This window comes from Cricetulus griseus (genome assembly GCF_003668045.3).
Source record: "Cricetulus griseus strain 17A/GY chromosome 1 unlocalized genomic scaffold, alternate assembly CriGri-PICRH-1.0 chr1_1, whole genome shotgun sequence".
NCBI classification, from domain to species: Eukaryota; Metazoa; Chordata; class Mammalia; order Rodentia; family Cricetidae; genus Cricetulus; species Cricetulus griseus.
Window position 1 is genome coordinate 219908992 of NW_023276807.1, and position 20330 is coordinate 219929321.

General features: G+C 39.2%; 1 protein-coding gene across 12 annotated transcripts in view; it reads right to left on the reverse strand.

Annotated features, from left to right (window-relative positions):
* Hmbox1 (homeobox containing 1) overlaps positions 1 to 20330 on the reverse strand; it is a 140452-nt gene that overhangs the window by 67620 nt on the left and 52502 nt on the right. For all 12 annotated transcript variants that reach the window (XM_027390331.2, XM_027390329.2, XM_027390334.2 and 9 more), the window contains exons 3-4: positions 14716 to 15192; positions 5368 to 5453 (exon numbers count right to left, since the gene is read on the reverse strand). In XM_027390331.2, the coding sequence (XP_027246132.1) occupies positions 5368 to 5453; positions 14716 to 15192 (563 nt within the window). The remainder of the gene's footprint in view (positions 1 to 5367; positions 5454 to 14715; positions 15193 to 20330) is intronic.

Genomic DNA, 20330 nt, shown 5'->3' on the forward strand with positions numbered 1-20330 from the left:
AACAGGACAATTCCATGGTCTGATTTATGCTTTAGCAACACTGCTATTCTAATTTAGGTATTAATTCTACTTTTTAATAACAACTTTATTCATAATTGACAAAACTTCAAAGTAATACATCCACTAGTAGGAAACTGATAAAGTGTGGTATCCAGACAACCAGACATTACTCATCAGTAAAAGAAAATGAGTGCTTGAGCTATGAAGTGCCACAGAGGACTCTTAAATGCAGTTAGTAAATAAAGAATCCAGTTGGAAGCTATCAAGATTTGACCCCAATGAAAGACACTTTGGCAAAGATCCATGGTTGCAGTAGCTGGGGAGAGCAAAGAACAACCAGGCAGGGCAGAGATAACTTTGAGGGCTGTGAAATCATCCTGTGTGGTAGTTTATTTGTGGACATATGTTGCTGACCTTTGTCAAAACCCCATGGCATGTACAATACCAAGAGGAGACCTGCTGTCAGTTAGGGGTGCTAGTTCCTAACATATGACATATCAGCATAGGTTCACTGACTGTGGGTGGTAACAGTGGAGGAGACTGGGTATGCATGGTGGACCAGGGGATATTTTAGAAGTCTCTCAACTTTCTGTCAATCTTGTTGTGAACTAAAAACTGCTTTAGAGAATAAAGTTTAGTTTTAAAAATGTAAACTGATATCTTAGTTGGTTTATAACAATTAGTCGAAAGTCCTATGATTAAGAAAAAGGGCAATACAATTTTTTTTTTTGCAACTGCAGAACAGTCAACGCATACAATATTTTCATTCAATAACAAAGGAAGTGGTTTGAAAATAGCTGGAAATGAAATTGCTAGATTCAAGTAGACACAAGTGCCAAATGTGCTTGTAGTTTAAAAGCAGACTATAACTGGGCAGCGAGGGGAAGTAAAGTTGCTACAGTGTGAATGTCTATGCCCACCCCAAGCCTTTTACTGATGTCTTTACCTTTAAGGTGATGATGCTCACATGAGGGGGGCTGACTAAGTCACCTTCACCACCATGAGAAGACACAGCAAGAAGGGTAGTGCATGAGCCAGAAAAGCAGGCATGGAACCTGCCTTAGCTGAGGATTTATTTCCTGGTCCGCAGAATCATGAGAAATGTATTTCTGTGTCTGTATAACACTCAGTTTATATTTTGTTACAAGGACTAAAAGGACAATTATTTGGTCAAAGTCCCACATCATGTAAGTAAGGAAAGTGAGGCCGTGGGTCACAAGATGATTAAATGACAGAAAGAAGGAACTTGGCGTCTGTTCATTTCCCACTGTACCCCAACAACTCAACACAACTGTTCTGAGAATTCAGAGACACTAACTTTTTTCTGCTCCCATGTGTTCACTTTTTCTTAGAAGACATGACACCAATTAGAATATTTCTTTGGCTGATGAGCATCCATCAACCTTTGTATATTTACTCAGTTATTCTGTGTATGGCCGGTTTTCCCCAGAGGTCATCAATATTTTTTTTGTTTGTTTTAAGAATTCTTAAACAGCCTAAGAGAACATTTTACTGACAGTGAATATAAAATGCATGTGTTTATTACTAAAGCCAAGGCTATGCTCACCACCCTATCATTGTTAGTGAGAAGCTAGAATCTTGGCCGACCTCTCCCAGAGGTAAAAATCCACCCATAGTGGGAGCAGCTGTGACTGTGACGGAATCTACAAATAACATGCTGGGAATTCGGCAGGCACTGTTATTATATCCTGTTTACACTGTCATTTCTCCTATCAGCAGGATATTATTTATACAGACCCCACCCCTGCACTTCTTGTTTATCTTATTATAGAAGCCCTCCAAATCTATAAAAAGCAGCCTCTGCATTTGCTTCTGGAACAGCACATGTGTTGGAATTTTGCACCTTGCTACACTTTTTTATTTAGCATTTTCTGTTGTTAGGTACCATCAGCTCTGATTTTTATCTTAAGGTTGACTTCACATATTAAGAGTTGAACTCAAATGACTTTCAGAGAATCTGCTATAGAATGACACAAGATCATGTATGGCTAGATTAGATATTCCAGGGATGGGAAGGATTCCCAACCCAGGCTCACCCGGCCCTAAGTGGGTCAATCATGAGGGCTTCACTAACTAACTCATTGTTCTTCCCAGACATAAGAAGAGTGCTGTTTCTCTGAGCTTCCTGGATGGAGAGGGTGGAACACAAACGTGATTAATTCATAATTTCATGAGAAACACAACTCAGTGAGTTAGCCAATAGATGAATAATAAATTAATTAACTTGCTTATTAATTTCCTCATTTTCCTATTCTGTAGATTAAAACAAAATGAAACAAACAAAAAACCCTGAAACTTTCCTACGTTCAAAATATACAGATTGTTGAGCAAGCAATTATCCCCAAAACAGTGTCTCTGCGAACCTTTTGACATGTGATCTGAGCTAAACCCAACTAGCTCCTCTAAGCCTCAGCTAGCTCTACCAGGCAGCAAGGTGGGTGTGAAATGTTAAGTACCAGGGCAGTGACAGACCCTCTGAACAAACGGCATCACTCAACTGAGGATTAAACCTTAGGAGAGTCACTGTGCCAACGCCAGTGCTAAGAGTGAGGCGTGGTTAGTAGGGATGGATAGAGCTATGCTGAGTAGGTAAAGGCATCCTGGTAAACCAAGAATTTGGGAACATGCAAACTAGCAGGATTCTCAAAACTACAAGCAGTTAAATTCAGCTGTGTGAATATACATAACAGAAGATGGCAATAAAAATGGATGTGAGGCCTGCATTATAATAATTTCCTGGGCTGACAGGATAGCTCAGTGGATAAACATGCTTGCTACTAAGGCTTATGATCCCAATTCAATCCCTGGAACATACATGGTAGAAAGAAAAAGAAACCCTCACCCCAAAACATATACTGTGACACGTAAACACAAACTCATGAAAAATAAATGTTTTTGTTGTTGTTTTTAATTTCTTGTTTTAGACAATGAAGGGTCAAACGCAGGTTCACAGAAAGTTGAACCCAATCCTTTGGAACAGAAACAAAGAGGAAAACCACTTTGAGGTGAAACTGAGATGGGGAAGATATTTTTTAACAATATCCCATCTTTACAGTGGTAAAAGGAAGGCCGTGTGTACAACAGGTAACAAATGTCTAAGTGTATCCCTGCTTTTCCTTTCCCAAATGGAAGATGATACTTTGAGTGAAGCAATGATAACCAACGCCTACTAACTGGCATTACTGTTTGGAAAGCTTACCAGTTTCCTAGAACAGTCCTTCTCAAACCTTCTCAAATTACTCAGGGGATCTGGCTGAAATGTAAATTCTACTTCAGCAGATTTAGAGGTGATACTGTATATTCCTATATGTCTAACAAGTTTTCAACTAATGCCAAAAAATGCTGTTTCCTGGACTAGATTTTGAATAGCAAGGTGTAAAATCATTTTCCAGTTTCCCTTTCCAAAATGGAAATATTTGATAAACTATGTTTAACTCACTATGGTACAATGCTTTTAGATATGCCACCATGTTTGGCATAAGGAAGAACTTTAATAAGAGTATCTTTCTATGATTTGCAACAATGTTGGACACTCATCCAAAGCTACTATTTTACAAGTCCAAGACAGGGCTGGTTCAGAGAGTAAGGGAGTTGGTCACAAAGCCTGACAAGGTGAGTTGATCCCAAGACTCACATAGTAGAAGGAGAAAATTGATTTCCTCAAAGCTGTCTTCTGTCTTACATGCACACACTCACTCATGCGCCTAAGATGATCGAGATTCAACATATTCAATACTCAGAAATATTCTGTTCTGAACAAAACCAACCTTGCAATTGTATCATGTTACAGATTTGTCTGCCCTCTCCCCTACTTGCAAACCAGAACATATATTGCTTATAGCCCTAAGGGCTAAAGTAAAGGTACAAAATGACAACATCCCATCATGGCATAATCTACCACATCATAAGTTTCAGTAACACCTACACAACTTGCCCTCATAGTGTGTTAAGCACTGTAACTTAGTTTTTTAAAGATAAAGATTAATAATTTATCTTATACACACACTAGCAAATACCTAAAGACTTAAATTCACACGCCTTTCTTTACCATTAAGACTTCTACACAGAAGGATGTGTTTAAAAGTCTTTTACCAGTAACAAAGACATTGTTTATAAAAGTATATTACTGGTAAGATAAACACACCTGCATGTATGTACACACATCATAAAGGGTTGGGACATTAGGTATTGGGAATGAAATTTCACACTTTTAACTCTGAAGTTACATTTTAATCCAATTAATGAGTAGGAATACCCTCTTAAGAACATTTGCTTCCATGTGTACCAGCATTTCCACGACAGAAGGAACATCAGAGCTGGAAGGAACTCAGACGCCAACCTGTAACCACAAAGTATGAAAACTGAGGTAGGGGCCTGAGAAGACCCAAGGCATAAATTTGCAGCCGTGTGCAAAAAGGGGTGGTGGTGGTAATTACTGTAACTGTCAGTGCAGAAAGTGGAACAACACAGCAACGGAAGAACTTCTAAGAGCTCTAGAACTAAGGAAGAGCACACACCAATAGTGACGACACATCTACACCAGATTCAAGAGTTCCATTTTTAAAATGTAATCTGGATAGAGAATGAAACATAGACACCACATGTCAGGGTGAGGTCTGGGTTGGGTGGAGAATGGGATGGGATATAAAGAACAACAAAAAGACAACGGTGACTCTCGTCTTCTCAGGAGGGCATGAGGAAAGCTTTCATACACAGAAAAGGTCACTCTAAAGACACAACTTCCAGCAGGGGATGGTGGTGCATATATCCCAGCACTTGTTAGGTGGCTGCAAGAGGATCAGGAGGTCATTATCAGTCACAGAGTGAGTTTGCAGCCAGCCTTAACTGCATGCCACCCTGTCTCAAGAAAAAACAAAAAACAAACAACAAAACCAAAGCTCCAACAACAACAAATCCCCAAAACAAAAAAGGAAAACAAAGACTCCCACAACTTGCTTTTTCCTCATGAGTTACTTTTCACTGGTAAAGTCCTAGATTTGATTTAGAGGAGGCAAAGCTTTTAAAAATAAGAAACCGACAGCAGCTGATGTGCGTGCGTGTGCCACAGGCGCTATCATGATCAAAAGGAAACAGCATCCCCTTTCAAGTATAAAGTAGGGATTTGTTTTTCTTATTACTAATGTTACAAAATTTACTAACACAAGTTTTAAAAAAAAGCACTGGAGCATGTCCCTGATCTGGCAGGTACTGGTTTAAATCCCAGGCTTCCGTCACCATGCCCAAGCTGACAGGGCTGCAGCACGGAAATGTAAGTGATATTCCAACACCTGCACAGATGGCAGAGACGAGACACGATTCTAGAATAAAGGGCTCTTCGGCTCTTACCTGTTACCTGTGCAACAACTGCTTGGGAAATCCTCCGATTGGCAAGAAAGGCTTTGATTTCCTCTTTTATCACACTGCTGTCCCTCCTAACAAAAACAGAAGACAAGACCAACAATGTATGTTGAAGGTAGAAATCCTCATCTTTGCTAAAAGAAAGGTGAAGCAGAGAGGTGGGGAGAACACAGAAAGGAAGGACACAAAAATAAAAGGGAAACAGACTAAACTTGAGTGAAAATATGAAATTACAACAAACCAAGAAACACCAAATACTCCAGTCCTGAAACGTCACACCACCAGACAGACACCTCAGTGAATGCCACTGTGGATTCAAGTCTCATGTGGGAAGACTATTAATAGCATGCTGTGTATAATTTAAATTAGGAACAAGGCTGCCACATATAGTGTATGTAGTCTCATTTTTGGGGAAAAAATCATACATAGAAGGCCTGGAAAAATAAAAAGCAACAGCAATGAAAATCAGCTGTAAACAGATTGTGGATTTGCAGGTTAATGGAGGAACTGTAGAAGTGACTGACACTTATCTTAAAACCTGGGAAATGCTTCAGGGGCAGAAATCAATACCATTCCCACAACTGAAAATATTAGCATTGTAAGAGACACCCTTAGCTGCTTCCTCTCCAACCCTCCTGTATCAGCCTTGCCCCTCCCCCCCCCCCCCCCCGCAAGGGAATGTGGGATGGTTTGAAATATTAACAGCTTCATATTAAAAGTATTTATTAATTTCCCATTACATATAATAAGTACACAGAATAGTTAATAAAAACCTTAAGATTCAACCTTGCTATTATATACTCTCGGTCCATTACAACCTTTATTTAAAAAGTCAGCACGTTTTCATAGACCAGACATCCTTAAGAGTGACAAAGAACATTCTTTCACCAAAACAAACAATAAATAAAGGTTAAACTGGAGCTTAAAGACTATAAAACCAGAACACTATTTCTTGTTCAAGATGAAAACTGACACAGAATCATGGTAGCTTATTATCTAAACAAGGTCAACAGATTAAGAGCCTCAGCTCAAGTAACCCTGCCATCTGCTCTCACATAAACCACAAACTAATAATCTTTCTCGATGGACCTTTGCAAATAAATAAAAATCATCCTTCCTTTTATTTTTACAAATATTGCTTAACTCCCCCACACTATATACAATTATTACAATTCCATGTTTAATTTTTTTTTTTCAGGCAGGGACTCAATCTTTTCTTTCTCCTTCCTTCCTCCCTCCATCCTTCCCCTCCCATCTTTCCTGAGAAAGGGTTTCTCTATATCCCCTTGGCTGTCCTGGAACTCACTCTGTAGACCAGGCTGGCTTTGAACTATCCTCGTGCTTCCATCTCTTGAGTGCTGGGATTAAATGAGTGCACCACTGCCTGATTGGGACTCACTTGCTAGACTAGCCTGAAACTATTTAGTCCAGGTGGTGCTCAAACTGAAGGCCATCCTCCCATCTCAGTCTCTTGATGCTAAGAGAAAAGCTGTGGCCATTTCTCTCTCCCCCGCTCATTTTAGTTTTCTGAGACATAGTCTATTAATCCATGCGGGCCTTGAGTGCTGGGACTGTAGCTGTATGCTGCCATTCCTGGCTTTCTCTCTTGTATGGAGTATCTATACTATACCTTCAATTTTGCCTCTTGGCAAAGTCTAAAATATTAAGCACTAGTTATTTACATTAAAACCTTTGACCCTTGATCTAAGACAAAGGCATCACAAACCTTTAAAAACTGTTTTGTGAATGAACCACAAATTTCATAGGGGCTCAAGTATCTCTGTAGATTGGAGAAGAAACAAGTATCCCATCAGAAGATGATACTAACCTGCAATTTAATTTAGACAGGTCTTTCAGCCCCCTTACCTGGAAGGGATATACACTCTGTTGGGGGGTGCCATGTTCCCTGTGAGCTGTACTTGTGCATGTAGCCTGTGTACACCTGAGTGTCCCTGTTTGTGTCAGAGCCCAGAACTCACCAGTTTGTTTGACTGCCTAGCCAACGAGCTGCAGGGATTCCCTCAGGGTAAAGGCACATGCCAGAACTGCATGACTTTTTTCTGGGTGCTGAAGACATGAACTCAGTTCCTCACTCCTGTGCAGCAGGCACAGAACTGTCTCGGCTATGTCCCTGCTGTGGGGAATTTTGGAAAAGAGTAGAGATGGGATAGTGAGCATCCAATACGTAGCTCTACAATATCCCTGAGTTACTGACTGGAAATCCTAATCAAGCATTAAGAAGAAAATAAAAATTTAGCTGCCTAATGTAATATTTACAATTTCTTACTTAGATTCCAATCTACATGTTGACTACATTTCTCTCAAAATGCCTGTCTCTGTACCAACTATAAGCAAGAGACAACTTTAGCAGTAGCTATTTCAGATGGCTTTTGTACACACACAAACCAAATCATTTGTCTTCTGACATAACTACAAAAATTAAGTTGAAATTTATGTATAAACTATTGTATTTCAACATACCAAATGAACTTGGAAAATGAAACTATATTGGAGGATAATTGTTCAGATTAAATCTAAAAATGTTCTTTTGTAGGCAAAATGAGAAAGTGGTATTTTCTTGACTAATAATTTAAAATAAATTTAAACCAACTCATTTTCAATTAAATGCACCTAGAGCAGACACTAAATCATACAGCACAGGTAACACCCAGCCATGTCACCAGTCTGTGAATTAATCACAGCCTTGCAGTATGGCATTATTAAGGAACTGCAGCAAGACAGGAGGAATCCCCAATGTTTAGAAAACAGCAACCCACACACCACCTCCAAGAATATGTTCTTATACATTATGGTCTCTAAAGTATCCACAGTAAATTTAAACATACATTCTTCACTGCTTTACCATAAACACTTTTTTTTGGGGGGGGGGAGGACTGAGGTGTAGCTAAAAGCTTAAATGCCTGGCCAGCATCATAAGAGCCCTCCTGGTCTCAATCTCCAGCCCTTCACTCCTTAAAAGACAAAAACATGTGAGGGAAAGCCACTTAATAAAGTTGTGCTCCGGTTTCACCATTTGTTAAAGAATATTAACACACTCCTTCCAAAGGTTTCATTTCTATAGTTAGTGTGCATTAATTGTGCAGAATAATGGGTCTCACTATGGCATTTTCACACATGTGTATAATGTACTTTGATCCAGTCACTTAGCTGCCATGGTCCCCCACCCCCATCCCTTCTCCACTCCTGCTGGTCCCCTCCCTCTACCCTTCTCAACTCCTGCTGGTCCTTTCCTTCTCCCCTTCTCTACTCTTGTTGGTTCTTTCCCTCTCCTCTTCTCCATTCCTGTTGGTCCCCATCTTATCCCCAAATTTCAAAGGGTTTTAAGAGGTCATGGATATAGCTCGTGGCAGTATGCTACCCCAAAATGTACAAGATCCTGTGTTTAATCTCTAGCACTGACAAAAAAGAAAAAAGCTTTTAAAATGTTCCTCTAAGCAATGAAATAAAAAAAACAAATGACTGAATGATAAAAACACAGACACAACCATGCACATAATACACGCAAAAGACATTTCTTTCAAGTACTTTTGAAATTGTGAATGTATCATATAGACACAAACTATTATTTCTATAAAACAGTCAGACAGGATCCAAAAAAAGAAGAAACAATTGATCAGCTTAGCTGTTAAGACTGAAGTGAAATCTTAGACCAGGTACTTCAGAGCACAGCACCATGGACAAAGTGCTCTCAGTCACTGGAGAAGAATGCCTGCTTGCTTGGGTTCACTAGGTATTTGCAAAAACAGCAATACCATCTGCCTTCACTATCCAGTTCACTCTAGAGGGCTGGTCTGGCTCTTTGTCTTCTTTATCCTCTCCTGTAACTGCATTCTACCCTGTGGAACTACCTATTTGTTAGTGTGAAGTATCACACAAATCTGACTCCTATTCTATTCAGTATTTCTTCCCTTTGTTGAAAATTTGACATTTTGCCTAAAGAGAATGAGTATCTTCTACTGCTGCACCACAATATCTCACATGCCTCAAGACTGTCCCCTTCTGAAGTTAATTAATTAAAATAAAAACTAAGCCCAATATTTCTCTGGGTTCACTTTTAACTTCCAATGTAAGCAACCACTTGATAGATCTTAACTGAGGCACTTGAAGTGTATGCCACTTCTTCCTGCTGCTATTTTCAAACTGCTGCCATTGTATTCATCTGGTGGACTTCAAAAGGATGGAGCACTCCCTTTCTAACCATCACTGCCCACAGCCTTTGTTTTTAAAACTAGTTAAACTCTCCACTACCATCCTTCCTAATATATATGAAAGAGTCCATCAGGAATGCCCTTTTGACAAATCACTTGTATGTATATGAGAAAAGGACTATGAGGCAGGGGTCTTACCATTAACCCAGGATCACTTTAAACCAGAGCTTTTCCTGCCTCAGCTTCTGGAGTGCCGGGATCTAAGTACGACCACCAGCCTGCCCTGATTCTAATGCTCCTTGCTTTTTGTTTTGTTTTGAGTATGGACTTGCTATGTAGCCAAGGCTGGTTTTGAACCCACAGTGAGTCTCCTGCCTCCACCTCCCAAGTAGCTGGATTCCAGAGGAGTACCACCACACCAGGCTTTCTGATTGACTTTTAAAAAGACACGATGTAACTGTCATCTGGAGAAGTTCTCTCTGATCATCATAACTTACAAAGAAAAATCTCTTTTAACAAAGCTAACTCTTAACATTTCAATTGTAGTATGGACACATGCTCTATAGCCCATCTATCCTGCTAGCCTGGAAAGTTCTTTAGCAAAAGATTCTGTCATATTCAGCATGGATTTTTTAAAAATATAATAAAAATTAATTTTTTTAATGAGTGAAAAATTTCTAGAGATTAAAGGCTGTAAAATGGAAAATGTGATCTAAATAATTTATATAACAGCTTTAAATTCTTATTTTCAAGTACATTTATGTTTTCCAAATCAGGATGGAGAGGTTATTTATGGTGACTCAAAATGACACTGATTTGTTTTCTGGAAGAAAGCATATTAAAGGGCTCATATTTTAAAATGACATGCTTTAAGATGACTCATACTCCCCCAGCTAACATACCCTCAGTATTCTTCTGGGCTAGCTCAAAGTCACCCCAAGACAAAGCCAACACAGTGTATTTCACAGTTGAAAGACACTCATGACTTTCTCCCTGTGCAGATACAAAGCACAATTTTAAGAGAGAACATTACAGGGAGAGCTGTTCTATATGCAGATGGAGGGAGAGCATACCACCACTTACTTAGTGGTGTTACATTCTTACAGAGCATGAACATCCTGTCTCACAAGTAAATACAGGCTGAGGGCCATCACTGAGGTACATCAAACCACAAGCCTTTTCAAATCTTCTTTTTTAAATTCAGGACTATTTTCATATTTATAATGAAATACTTCAGGGATAGAGCCCAAGTATAAATGCCAAGTTCGATTATGTTTTACATAATTATATAGAGACTACATGGAACCTGGGACAGTGGAATGTGTTGTATTATGGAATTTTTCACTTGCAACACAGAGCGCTCAGAAGTTTTTAATTTTAACACACTATGGCTCAAGGATGCTCAATCAATGCTTTAGTTTTAAGCATATACATAACCAACTTGGAATGAACTTGCAGAATTCTGTACAAAATACTAACAAAATGTAGTGTATGGGTGATGTAGAGCAACATGCTTAATGTACAGCATTACTAACTCTAATAAGCCTCATTTACGTTACCTCATAACATACATACATAACTGCAGGAAAACACTGCTGTAGTCTATTGCATTAGCAGATGCAGACACACATTTCTATGCATATACTTAAATACTGATAGGCCTTTTAAGATGTCCTAATGTAAAATGAGTTGGCTTTACTGTTGGCTTTCAGTCCTTCCCTAAAATGGCACATTCAACCACTTACAGAGAATTTACATGCTAGTGTGGCTCTCTTCTTCCTTTTCTGATCCCAATTCAAAACTAGAAAAGATCATTTCTGACTCTTTAACAAATAGTCAAGGGTACAGTTATAACCTGATGAAGCTGCACACACACACACACAAATCTCCATTATAAACCTTCAGATTATATACTGTAATATGGATTCACTGGATTACAAAATCTGCAAAGCATGTCTCAGGGCAGAGCACCTGCAGGTTGTGGCAGTGGGCAACACAGGAGGCAGGAAGGCCCTCAGATATCCACACTTCCTACTAGAGCTGAGCAATTCCAGGTCACTGTCATGTCACCAATGTTGAGTAAGCAGAAAGGACAGTATATCACTAGACAGATTCAGAAAACTCAGAAAGAGCTATTGTTTGAAAATGTCTCTAATATCTCACCAATAAAAATTCAATGTTTAGTAAGTGACTGATTTGAAGTAGCAGACATGCCAAGGGAAGGAGAATGGCAAGCCCAGTAAGGCCATTCACACTTTCTGCAGAATTATATTTATTACCTTTCCTAAAGCCTTATTTAATCTATAAGCATAAATAATATCAGCAATAAAACATACCAGCAACACAATAATAAAGACATGGGATATAATTTAGGCTCAATAATCAAACTTTCTTGAGCAAATTACTAATTTTCATGAACCCAGTTTCACTGATCAAGCACCCAGCATAGCTGGTGGGACTGCAAACGTCATGTATGCAGTTATTCAGTCACTTCTCCCTGTGTCCTAAGAAGGATTGCCCTCTGCAAACTTGAAAAGGTTGAGAAGGGGCACACATGAGCAAAGTTGGAATGTGAGAACGCCCAATTGTGGAGGAACAAGGGTGCCAGGTCTAGAGGACCCTAGCTAGCTAAATGTCAAAGGAGCTATTCTGAGCAAGAAGCAGAGGAAGGGAAGAAGAAAGAGTCCTAATAACTACACAACAATTAGGAGCACACAAGTGAAACACACGTTACGTCTGTGAGACTGTACCCAACTGAGTGTACACAAACAAAACAAGCTAGTACCTGAACAAATAAATGATATTTTGCTATCTTCTCTATTCAGGATAATTAAAATCTCATGAAACTTCAATGAATAAAGTAACTTATTTGCCAAAATGGTTTTCCTTTTTGAAATGAACAATGAAAGATGCTAAATTCCCCAAACCATCTATGGCCAAGGAAGTGATTCAGTGGAAGATAAAGCCCTGGGTTCAGTCTTCAGCACTAAAAAAGTCACTAGCAACAGCTGAACTGTGAACACCTGGGTTAATAGTCAAAGATAAACCAAAAGCCTCTTGATCTCTTGTATTTCAGAGTGCTAAAAGCTTGCTAACATAGATTGTGGTTGAGGTATGATACTCTTTATAACATGTACCCCACAGTCCCTGCAGCCAAGGACTCCATGTGTGGCAACTCAACCCTGAAAACAAACTCAGAAGAGGCCGTGTGTTTAAGGCTGTCTCCTCAACTCCAAGAGGTGCCATAGGATGGATCTCCACACAGCACTGTCACGACACCGTCATTCTGTCTTGATGTCAGAAAATCTTCAGGACCAGTTAAAACTCAGTTACAACTTTTATTTTTGTTTCTGTTAAGTCTACAATTCTGTTCATTATCAACTGTAACTAATTTATCTACAACCTCTCAATCTTTAAAATTTTTTTAGGCTATTTTTTGGGTATGAGTGTTTTGCTTGCATGTACATAGGTGTACCATATGCATGCCTGGGGCCTGCAGAGGTCAGAAGAGGGTTTTGAACCCCCCAGAATGAGAATTATGGATGGCTGTGAACTATCAAGTGGGTACAGGGCAACAAACTCAGGTTTCCTGCAAGAACAAGTACTTTTAACCAAGGAGTCCATCTCTGCAGCTCAAAGCAATCATTTTTTACACAACAGCCTAACCATACTAAAAACAATGCTTTTGTTGTTTCTGTTTGTAAAGACCTGTAACAGCACCCTAATCCTAATCACTTAGCGTAGAATGTGAAGCCTTTGAAAAGGTGTGCTGAAGTTTGCCAAAGTCTGCCTCATCTGTATTGTTTTTCTTTTTTCTTTTTATGGTTTTTCAAGGCAGGGTTTCTCTGTGTAGCTTTGGATCCTGTCCTGGAACTCACTCTGTAGACCAAGCTGGCCTCGAACTCACAGAGATCCACCTGCCTCTGCCTCCCGAGTGCTGGGATTAAAGGCATGCGCCACCAATGCCTGGCTTGTATTGTTTTTCTTTTGATGCTTTTTTGGAAAGATCCATGCTCTGTAAGCCAGATAGGCCTAGAAGTGCTAGCCTTGAACTCACAGTAATCTTCCTGCCTTACCCTTCCAAATGTTGGGGTTACATGCATAAGTGACCACATTCAGCTCATTTTAACCAGATTAAAAACATGCCTTTTTTGATACTTTTCCTGGTTCCTTAAGAAATAAAATATGTATATTTCAATTTTTATTTTAAAAAAATCAAAAACTTCTCTTATTGACTGTATGTATATATGTGCAGGAGTATTTGTGTGTTGGCATGCTTATAATCAAAGGATAACTTTGGGGAGTTGGTTCTCTCCTTCCACTGTGTGGGTTCCAGGGATGGAACTCATGTCCTCTGGCTTGGCAGCAAACGCCTTTTCCCCATGAACCAGCTCCAAATCCTTAATTCAAAATAGGATACCCTTATGGTTTATGACAAATTTATCTACTCATCTAACATACTGAGCCCACACCATGTGCTAAAGGAAGTTCCTAGTTTGGGACACAGCATGGAAAACACATGTCTGCTACCCTCAAAGTGAACCAGGTCTGCTACAAAGTCTTGATGACCTTAGTTGAAAGTAGGCTTTTTTCTTTGAGTTTAAACTCTAAGTGTACATGCTTACTTGGCAACTGATAAGGTATGGAGTCCATGTGGGTGCTGCATCTATTGCTAAAATTAGAACTTCAGCCTTTTAAGGGTAGGATGGTATCTATGTTTCTTATGAAAATTACTTGTGACCCAACAGTTGCTCAAATTGTTGCTCTGATTGAAATGGTGCAAGGAAAAATGAAGAGTGCATGTATTCTACATCATGGTAAATTTATCTTATCACTCAGAGAAAAATATTTACAATGAAGGACTAAGGATTGGATTAAATGAACTTCGGTCAGTCAGAAACTGCTAAAACCATAAACAGAGAAAGCCCTTTGACAAATCAAGAGACTAGAAAAGCCTCATCATGCAATGAAAGGGCTGAAGTAGAAAAGAAAAAAAAAAAAAAATCTGATCTAAAACCACAATTTCAAGTTTTACTTTCATTTCCAAAGAAGGAAGGGAGAAACCACTGTTCTTATTGTTAAGTTTCTGAAATACAGGCTATTATTTAAACACAATCTTAAAAACATAGATGTTTTAGGGGAATTCAGAATAGGCAAAGCAACTAACCTCATTAATTCCTCCACTTTATCATCTACATCTAGGTCCTCTTCTGAGGCTTCAAAGCTATATGACCTCTGACCCATGCTGTTTACATGGTAGCGAGATGGCGACATCTTCCCATTGGATGTGGACAATCGATCGTTGTTCTCCCTCCCATTTTGATTGGTAGTGCAAGGCTGTGGGGAGGTATCATAACTGTTGCTGGGTGATGGGGACATTCCGGAGTGCTGGGTCTGCGTGGAAGCTGTGGCTGTAGAGGAAGATGCTGGAACATTGTTGGTACTGTTCCCATATGAGCTTCCCCCGTAGCTGGACCTCCTTCCAAACTTATCACTATGTTCTTGATCAAGACGGTCCAAAGTTTCTAATGCATGGAGAATTTCATGTTTGGTCATCCCAGTACGCCGAAGACGTTGGAGTAGATCTATCTGTTCTATGGTAAATCTGGGTTCATCTGTATAGTGAGACATGGTTTCCAGCAAACTGGGGGGGAGGGAGGGGAGAAAAGGATAAAAATGAAGTGCCTTTATTGTCATCTAACAAAACCATTTCCCCATCAAGAATCCTCAGCAGAAGAAGCTTGATCTGAGCACCATCGGGATAGGGAGATAGCTCAGTCAAGTGTTTGTTGTGTAAGCAGGGGTACCTAAGTTCAACCTCTTGCACCAATGCAAAAGCTGAGAGCAGCAGCACATGACAGGAGTTCTAGCATTAGAGAGGTGAACACAAGATCTTTGGGGTCAGTCAAGCAAATCAGTGAGCTGTGGTTTCAGTGAGAGAACCTATCTCAAAAAATAAGGTGGAGAGCAACTGATGAAGACACCCAATGTCCACTTCTGGCCTCCACATGCATTCATATACATATTAGTATACACATATACACATGCCCACACACCAACAATAACAACAACACACACTAACAATAATAACAAAAGAAAAAAGACATGAGTCCTATCAGACTTTTTTGTTGTGACTTGGATTGGTACAGATTCTGAGTTTAGTAGAGTGCATCAGTTATAACATAAAACCCAACTTATAATGGGATAAAGTTTATGTTTTTCAGTTTTGGTAACCAACCAAACTTTGGAAGCAAAATGTTAATTATATCAGGATACCAATTCATAAGGTAAAATACATATAGTGCATTAGGCTCAGACTATGTGATAATGGACAATTTTTTCAATTTTGAAACATATTGTTTTATACTAGCATATTAGTGGGAAATTGCTGGAAAAAAGTTTATCTTGCTTTTCAAAATATCAGTAAAACTGAAAAGAACTCTTAGGTCGTATAGTGAAAAATGTTCAGACTGCTTGGCTGAGTCTAAGTGAATACTAGTAACGAGAACATTTCTTTTTTGAGACAGGGTTTCTCTTTGTAGTTTTGTAGACCAGGCTGGCCTCAAACTCACAGATATCTGCCTACCTCTGCTTCCTGAGTGCTGGGACTGAGGCATGTGTCACCACTGGCAACTTTAGTGGAGGATAAGAGCAGCACACACAACAACAAACCAAGCACTGCTTCTACTTCTTAGCAGTCTCGTGAGCTTCTCATTGAGCTCTCTGAGTGGATCCCTCATGTGTTCAGCCAACTAGAGCTATCTGTATCTTGAAAATTGGTTCTACATGTTTCCACCTCAACTAGAACAAGACAATATCACACACCAGGAAATATTTTCTTTTTCTTTATACATTAACCAATTTATTATATGACAGAGAGCGAGTGAGTGAGAAATAGAAGAGAGGAGAGGCAGAGAAAGAGGCAGAGAGAGAAGCGAAAAGAGAGAAGAGCCAGAAAATGTTTTCTTAAGAGAGAAACTTAATATTTTGTTTAAGACATTAGCCACATCAAAAAATGGTTTCTCCTTGAATTACTTTTTTTAAAACTAAAAGCTGACTTTAAAAAAGATTTACATATTTGTCTTTATTATTTTGTGTTGAGTGGTAGTCTACATATCCCTATGCATGCAGTGCAGAAGCAGCCAGAAGAGGGCAGTGGGTGTCCTGGAATTGGAGTTAACAAACAGCTTTGTAAGTTGTCCTGTGGAGGCTGAAAACACAACCTGGGGCTTCTGGAAACACATGAAGAGCTCTCAACTGCTGAGTCATCTCTCCGACCCCTAAAATCAGACTTTTGAATTCAGGATTTCTGAAAGTGATAACCATCTTTATTTTAATAGTATTTTCTAGTGACAGATGTATGTGGCATGGATCAGCTTTCATGAAGCATGAGTTCTAATAGGTCTTAATAATAAAAGCCCATAGCCGGGCATTGGTGGCGCATGTCTTTAATCCCAGCACTTGGGAAGGCAGAGGCAGGAGGATCTCTGTGAGTTTGAGGCCAGCCTGGTCCCCAGAGCGAGTACCAGGATAGGCCCAAAACTACACAGAGAAACTCTGTCTCAAAGAACATAAATAAATAAATAAATAAATAAATAAATAAATAAATAAATAAATAAATAAATGCCCATAGCCAGATGAGATATCAGGGCAAATGCTGAAAGATCAGAGAGAGAAAAGAGCAAGTCACAGCCAACTCTTACCTTGCTAACTCCTGATCCTAAAGAGACAGAGTTCCTGTTTTCTCCTACCTCATATTCCTCTCTCCCCAGCCATATCACTTCCTGTCTGTCTGTACAGACCTCCAAACCTCTATGGTTAACTAGTGGCTAGCTCCACCCTCTGATCTGCAGGCAAGCTTTATTTGTTAATGTATAAACAAGATATCACCACATCCTCAAATAAACAATTGCTAAGAGAAACAGTGGTCAAGAAATTTCCTTCTCCATGAAAGAAAAATCCAATTGAACAGTCACTTTTACTAAGAAGTTGGGCAAGAATTTCATATAGTACATAACATAACCTCGCCTAGTCCTCATAGTGAGTCTCTGTAATAGATACGATTTATTTGTTTTGTTTTAATATTATGTTATGAACTATGTTATGTTATTATGTTAAGGAAACTGAGGCTTAGGATACCTTTGTACCTTTTAGGAAGTCAAAGGCCACCCTGGTGGTACAAAGATAACAACTTTCAGAGACCATCTGGAAAACAGACCGAGTTCAAGGCCATGTTGTAATTTAGTGAGACCTGTCGTAAAATAAAACTTAAGTAGTCTTTAATAACAGTTCACATTCTTGTTTGTGTTTTGTTTTGGTTTTTTAAGGCAGAGTTTCTCTGTAGCTTTGGTTTAGAGCCTGTCCTGGAACTAACTCTGCAGACCAGGGTTGGTCTTGAACTCACAGAGATCAGCCTGCCTCTGCCTCCCAAGTGCTGGGATTACAGGCATGTACCACCTCTGTCTGGCTCTTTTTTTGTTTGTTTACTGAGATACTTCTCTGGCTCCTTTTTTTTTTTTTCTTTAAATGGTTGCCAAGCCAAAATAATTTACCCCTGAATTTACTGGCTTCGAAAATTCCAATTCCCCTCATAATTATTTTTTTATCTTCATAGTTACTTTTCTTTGAAAATAAAAGGCCTGTTTTGTTATCTTCAGTCCTCATCCAATCAAAGTATTTGGAAAACTGTTCTTCCCTTAGATGCCTAACTTTAAGAACTATTTTATCTATGTGCACCAAAGTTAACCATGCTTTCCTATCGTGTTCACTCAGCGCAGACCGTAAGTCATGTACTGCTCTTCAAGCCTCTGTGATACAACACTGGCTATTAGCATAAAACTTCACAGTACCTGAAATATTTTATACCATTTAGGATCCACTAAGACTAGAAAAACATTTTTATTCAAGTATCAAAAGGAAGGAAACAGGGTCCCCCTATTACTTTGATTGCCCATAAGACCTAATCATGTGTTCTTGGGTCAGCTCTTCACAGAAATCAACTTCTGGTGAACAGGCTGCCATAGGAATTGAAAGTTGGCTCTCTTTAAAATGTTCTCCTTATACTACAGTAAGATGGACAGTAAGTTTAACTGTTCTAAGCCACAGGAAGTCTTTCGTGCAGCAGGAGTTGCAGGGAGAATAAAGCAGGTGACCAAAAAAATTGCAGAGAACAAGAGGAAAGCCTTGCAGCATCCTCTTGTTGTCCCTGTAATTCTTAAGCCACTTAAACCTTGGTCGTCTTTCGTTTTGTGAAACAAACAACTTCCCTTTATTATTCACTGTGTTTAAATAGGATGTCTGTAATTTGTACCAAGAGCAGCCCCTGCTGCCAAGAGAGCTACAACAGAGGTCTCAGTTGCCAGGATCAAACGAGTGACTTAGAGGAAAAGGATACTGGCATCTTGAGCAGGATCACATTGTGCACATGACATTGAAAATACAGTATGTTACCAAGAAAAACAAAAACACTCAAGTGATTAGAAGCTCTCGTGGATATTGAGAATACTATGCCGTGCATCAATCCACACGATGGGAAGTGTTATGCCATTTTCCATTTGTACTTCTCATAATTTTCCGAGTGTAAGCACAGCTTCATAAAATAACAGCAGCACATGACCTGTAAAGGTCATCTAGGTCCATAATGCCAGCAATCATTACAGGACAAAGGAAGATGAGATGGAGGGGCTACATTATTTTTCTCAAGCACAATGATCACTCACAGGATAAGGGGAAGTTTTGCTTTAAATTACTGATTTGAATGCAGGCTCCAGCCAACAGTAATTGAAAATAATATAACAATTTTGACACTTGAATAATACAGATAAAGATTAGAATAGAAAAGAACAATTCAGGTCAGGACTTACAGCTCAATTCCTAAACTAATACTGTAAGACCACAGTACATTTTGGGATATTAACCATATTTTGCAATACACCTAAAACTTTTCTAGATAAGCCACAAGGCCTGGGATATACCATTATAAATGATATTCCAAAGACGGAGAGCAGAAGAGTCTAGCTAAAGCATCCAGAAAGGATTAACTAGCACTGATATCAAAGGGGCAAAAAAAACTATACGAACTGTAAAGTATCAACAGTTAAGTATTTCTGGCAAACAAAAGTTTTCTCCCGGATTATTTCTACTGTTTCTATGTGTCCAGAATGACTAGGAAGAACCATTTTGCTTTGTATGATCACTGTAGTAGGAATCAAACATCCCAGGCCCTTCTTATTTATATACATAAACCCTTCTTGGTTATTACTACCATTGAAGAAGCGGCTTCAAAATAAGAAAATTACATGTAAGAGTAAGTAAGAATGTTTTACAGGGAACTGAACTTTTGAGTAGAGTAAAATGATTCTATAATTCAAATTATTAGGTAAACTGACTAAAGCCTAAGAATAGTCTATGACTACAGACCATGAGACAGAGCCTTGCTACAAAGCTCAGGCTGGTCTTGAACACAAGCTCCTTCTGCCTTGGTGTCCCAAGTACTGAGATTATAGGCCAGAGAATATTAAATCTCATCAGAGTCCTGTGCATAAGGATCAGGAGTCAATACCCATCCACTTGAGAACCCTCCCTACTTTTGAGAATGTTAAATTAAACCTCCCCAGGTCCTCTAGTAAGTTGCTGACTAGAAGTACTAGCCTTCAAAAACTTTACGTTTGACAGACATTTTGAAGACTTTGCAGTTTCACTTGCCTACTAGTATCAGCAGTGCCCTAAGCCATCAAGTGCTAAAAAAGAAAGAAAAGGGGCTGGAGAGATAGCTCAGTGGTT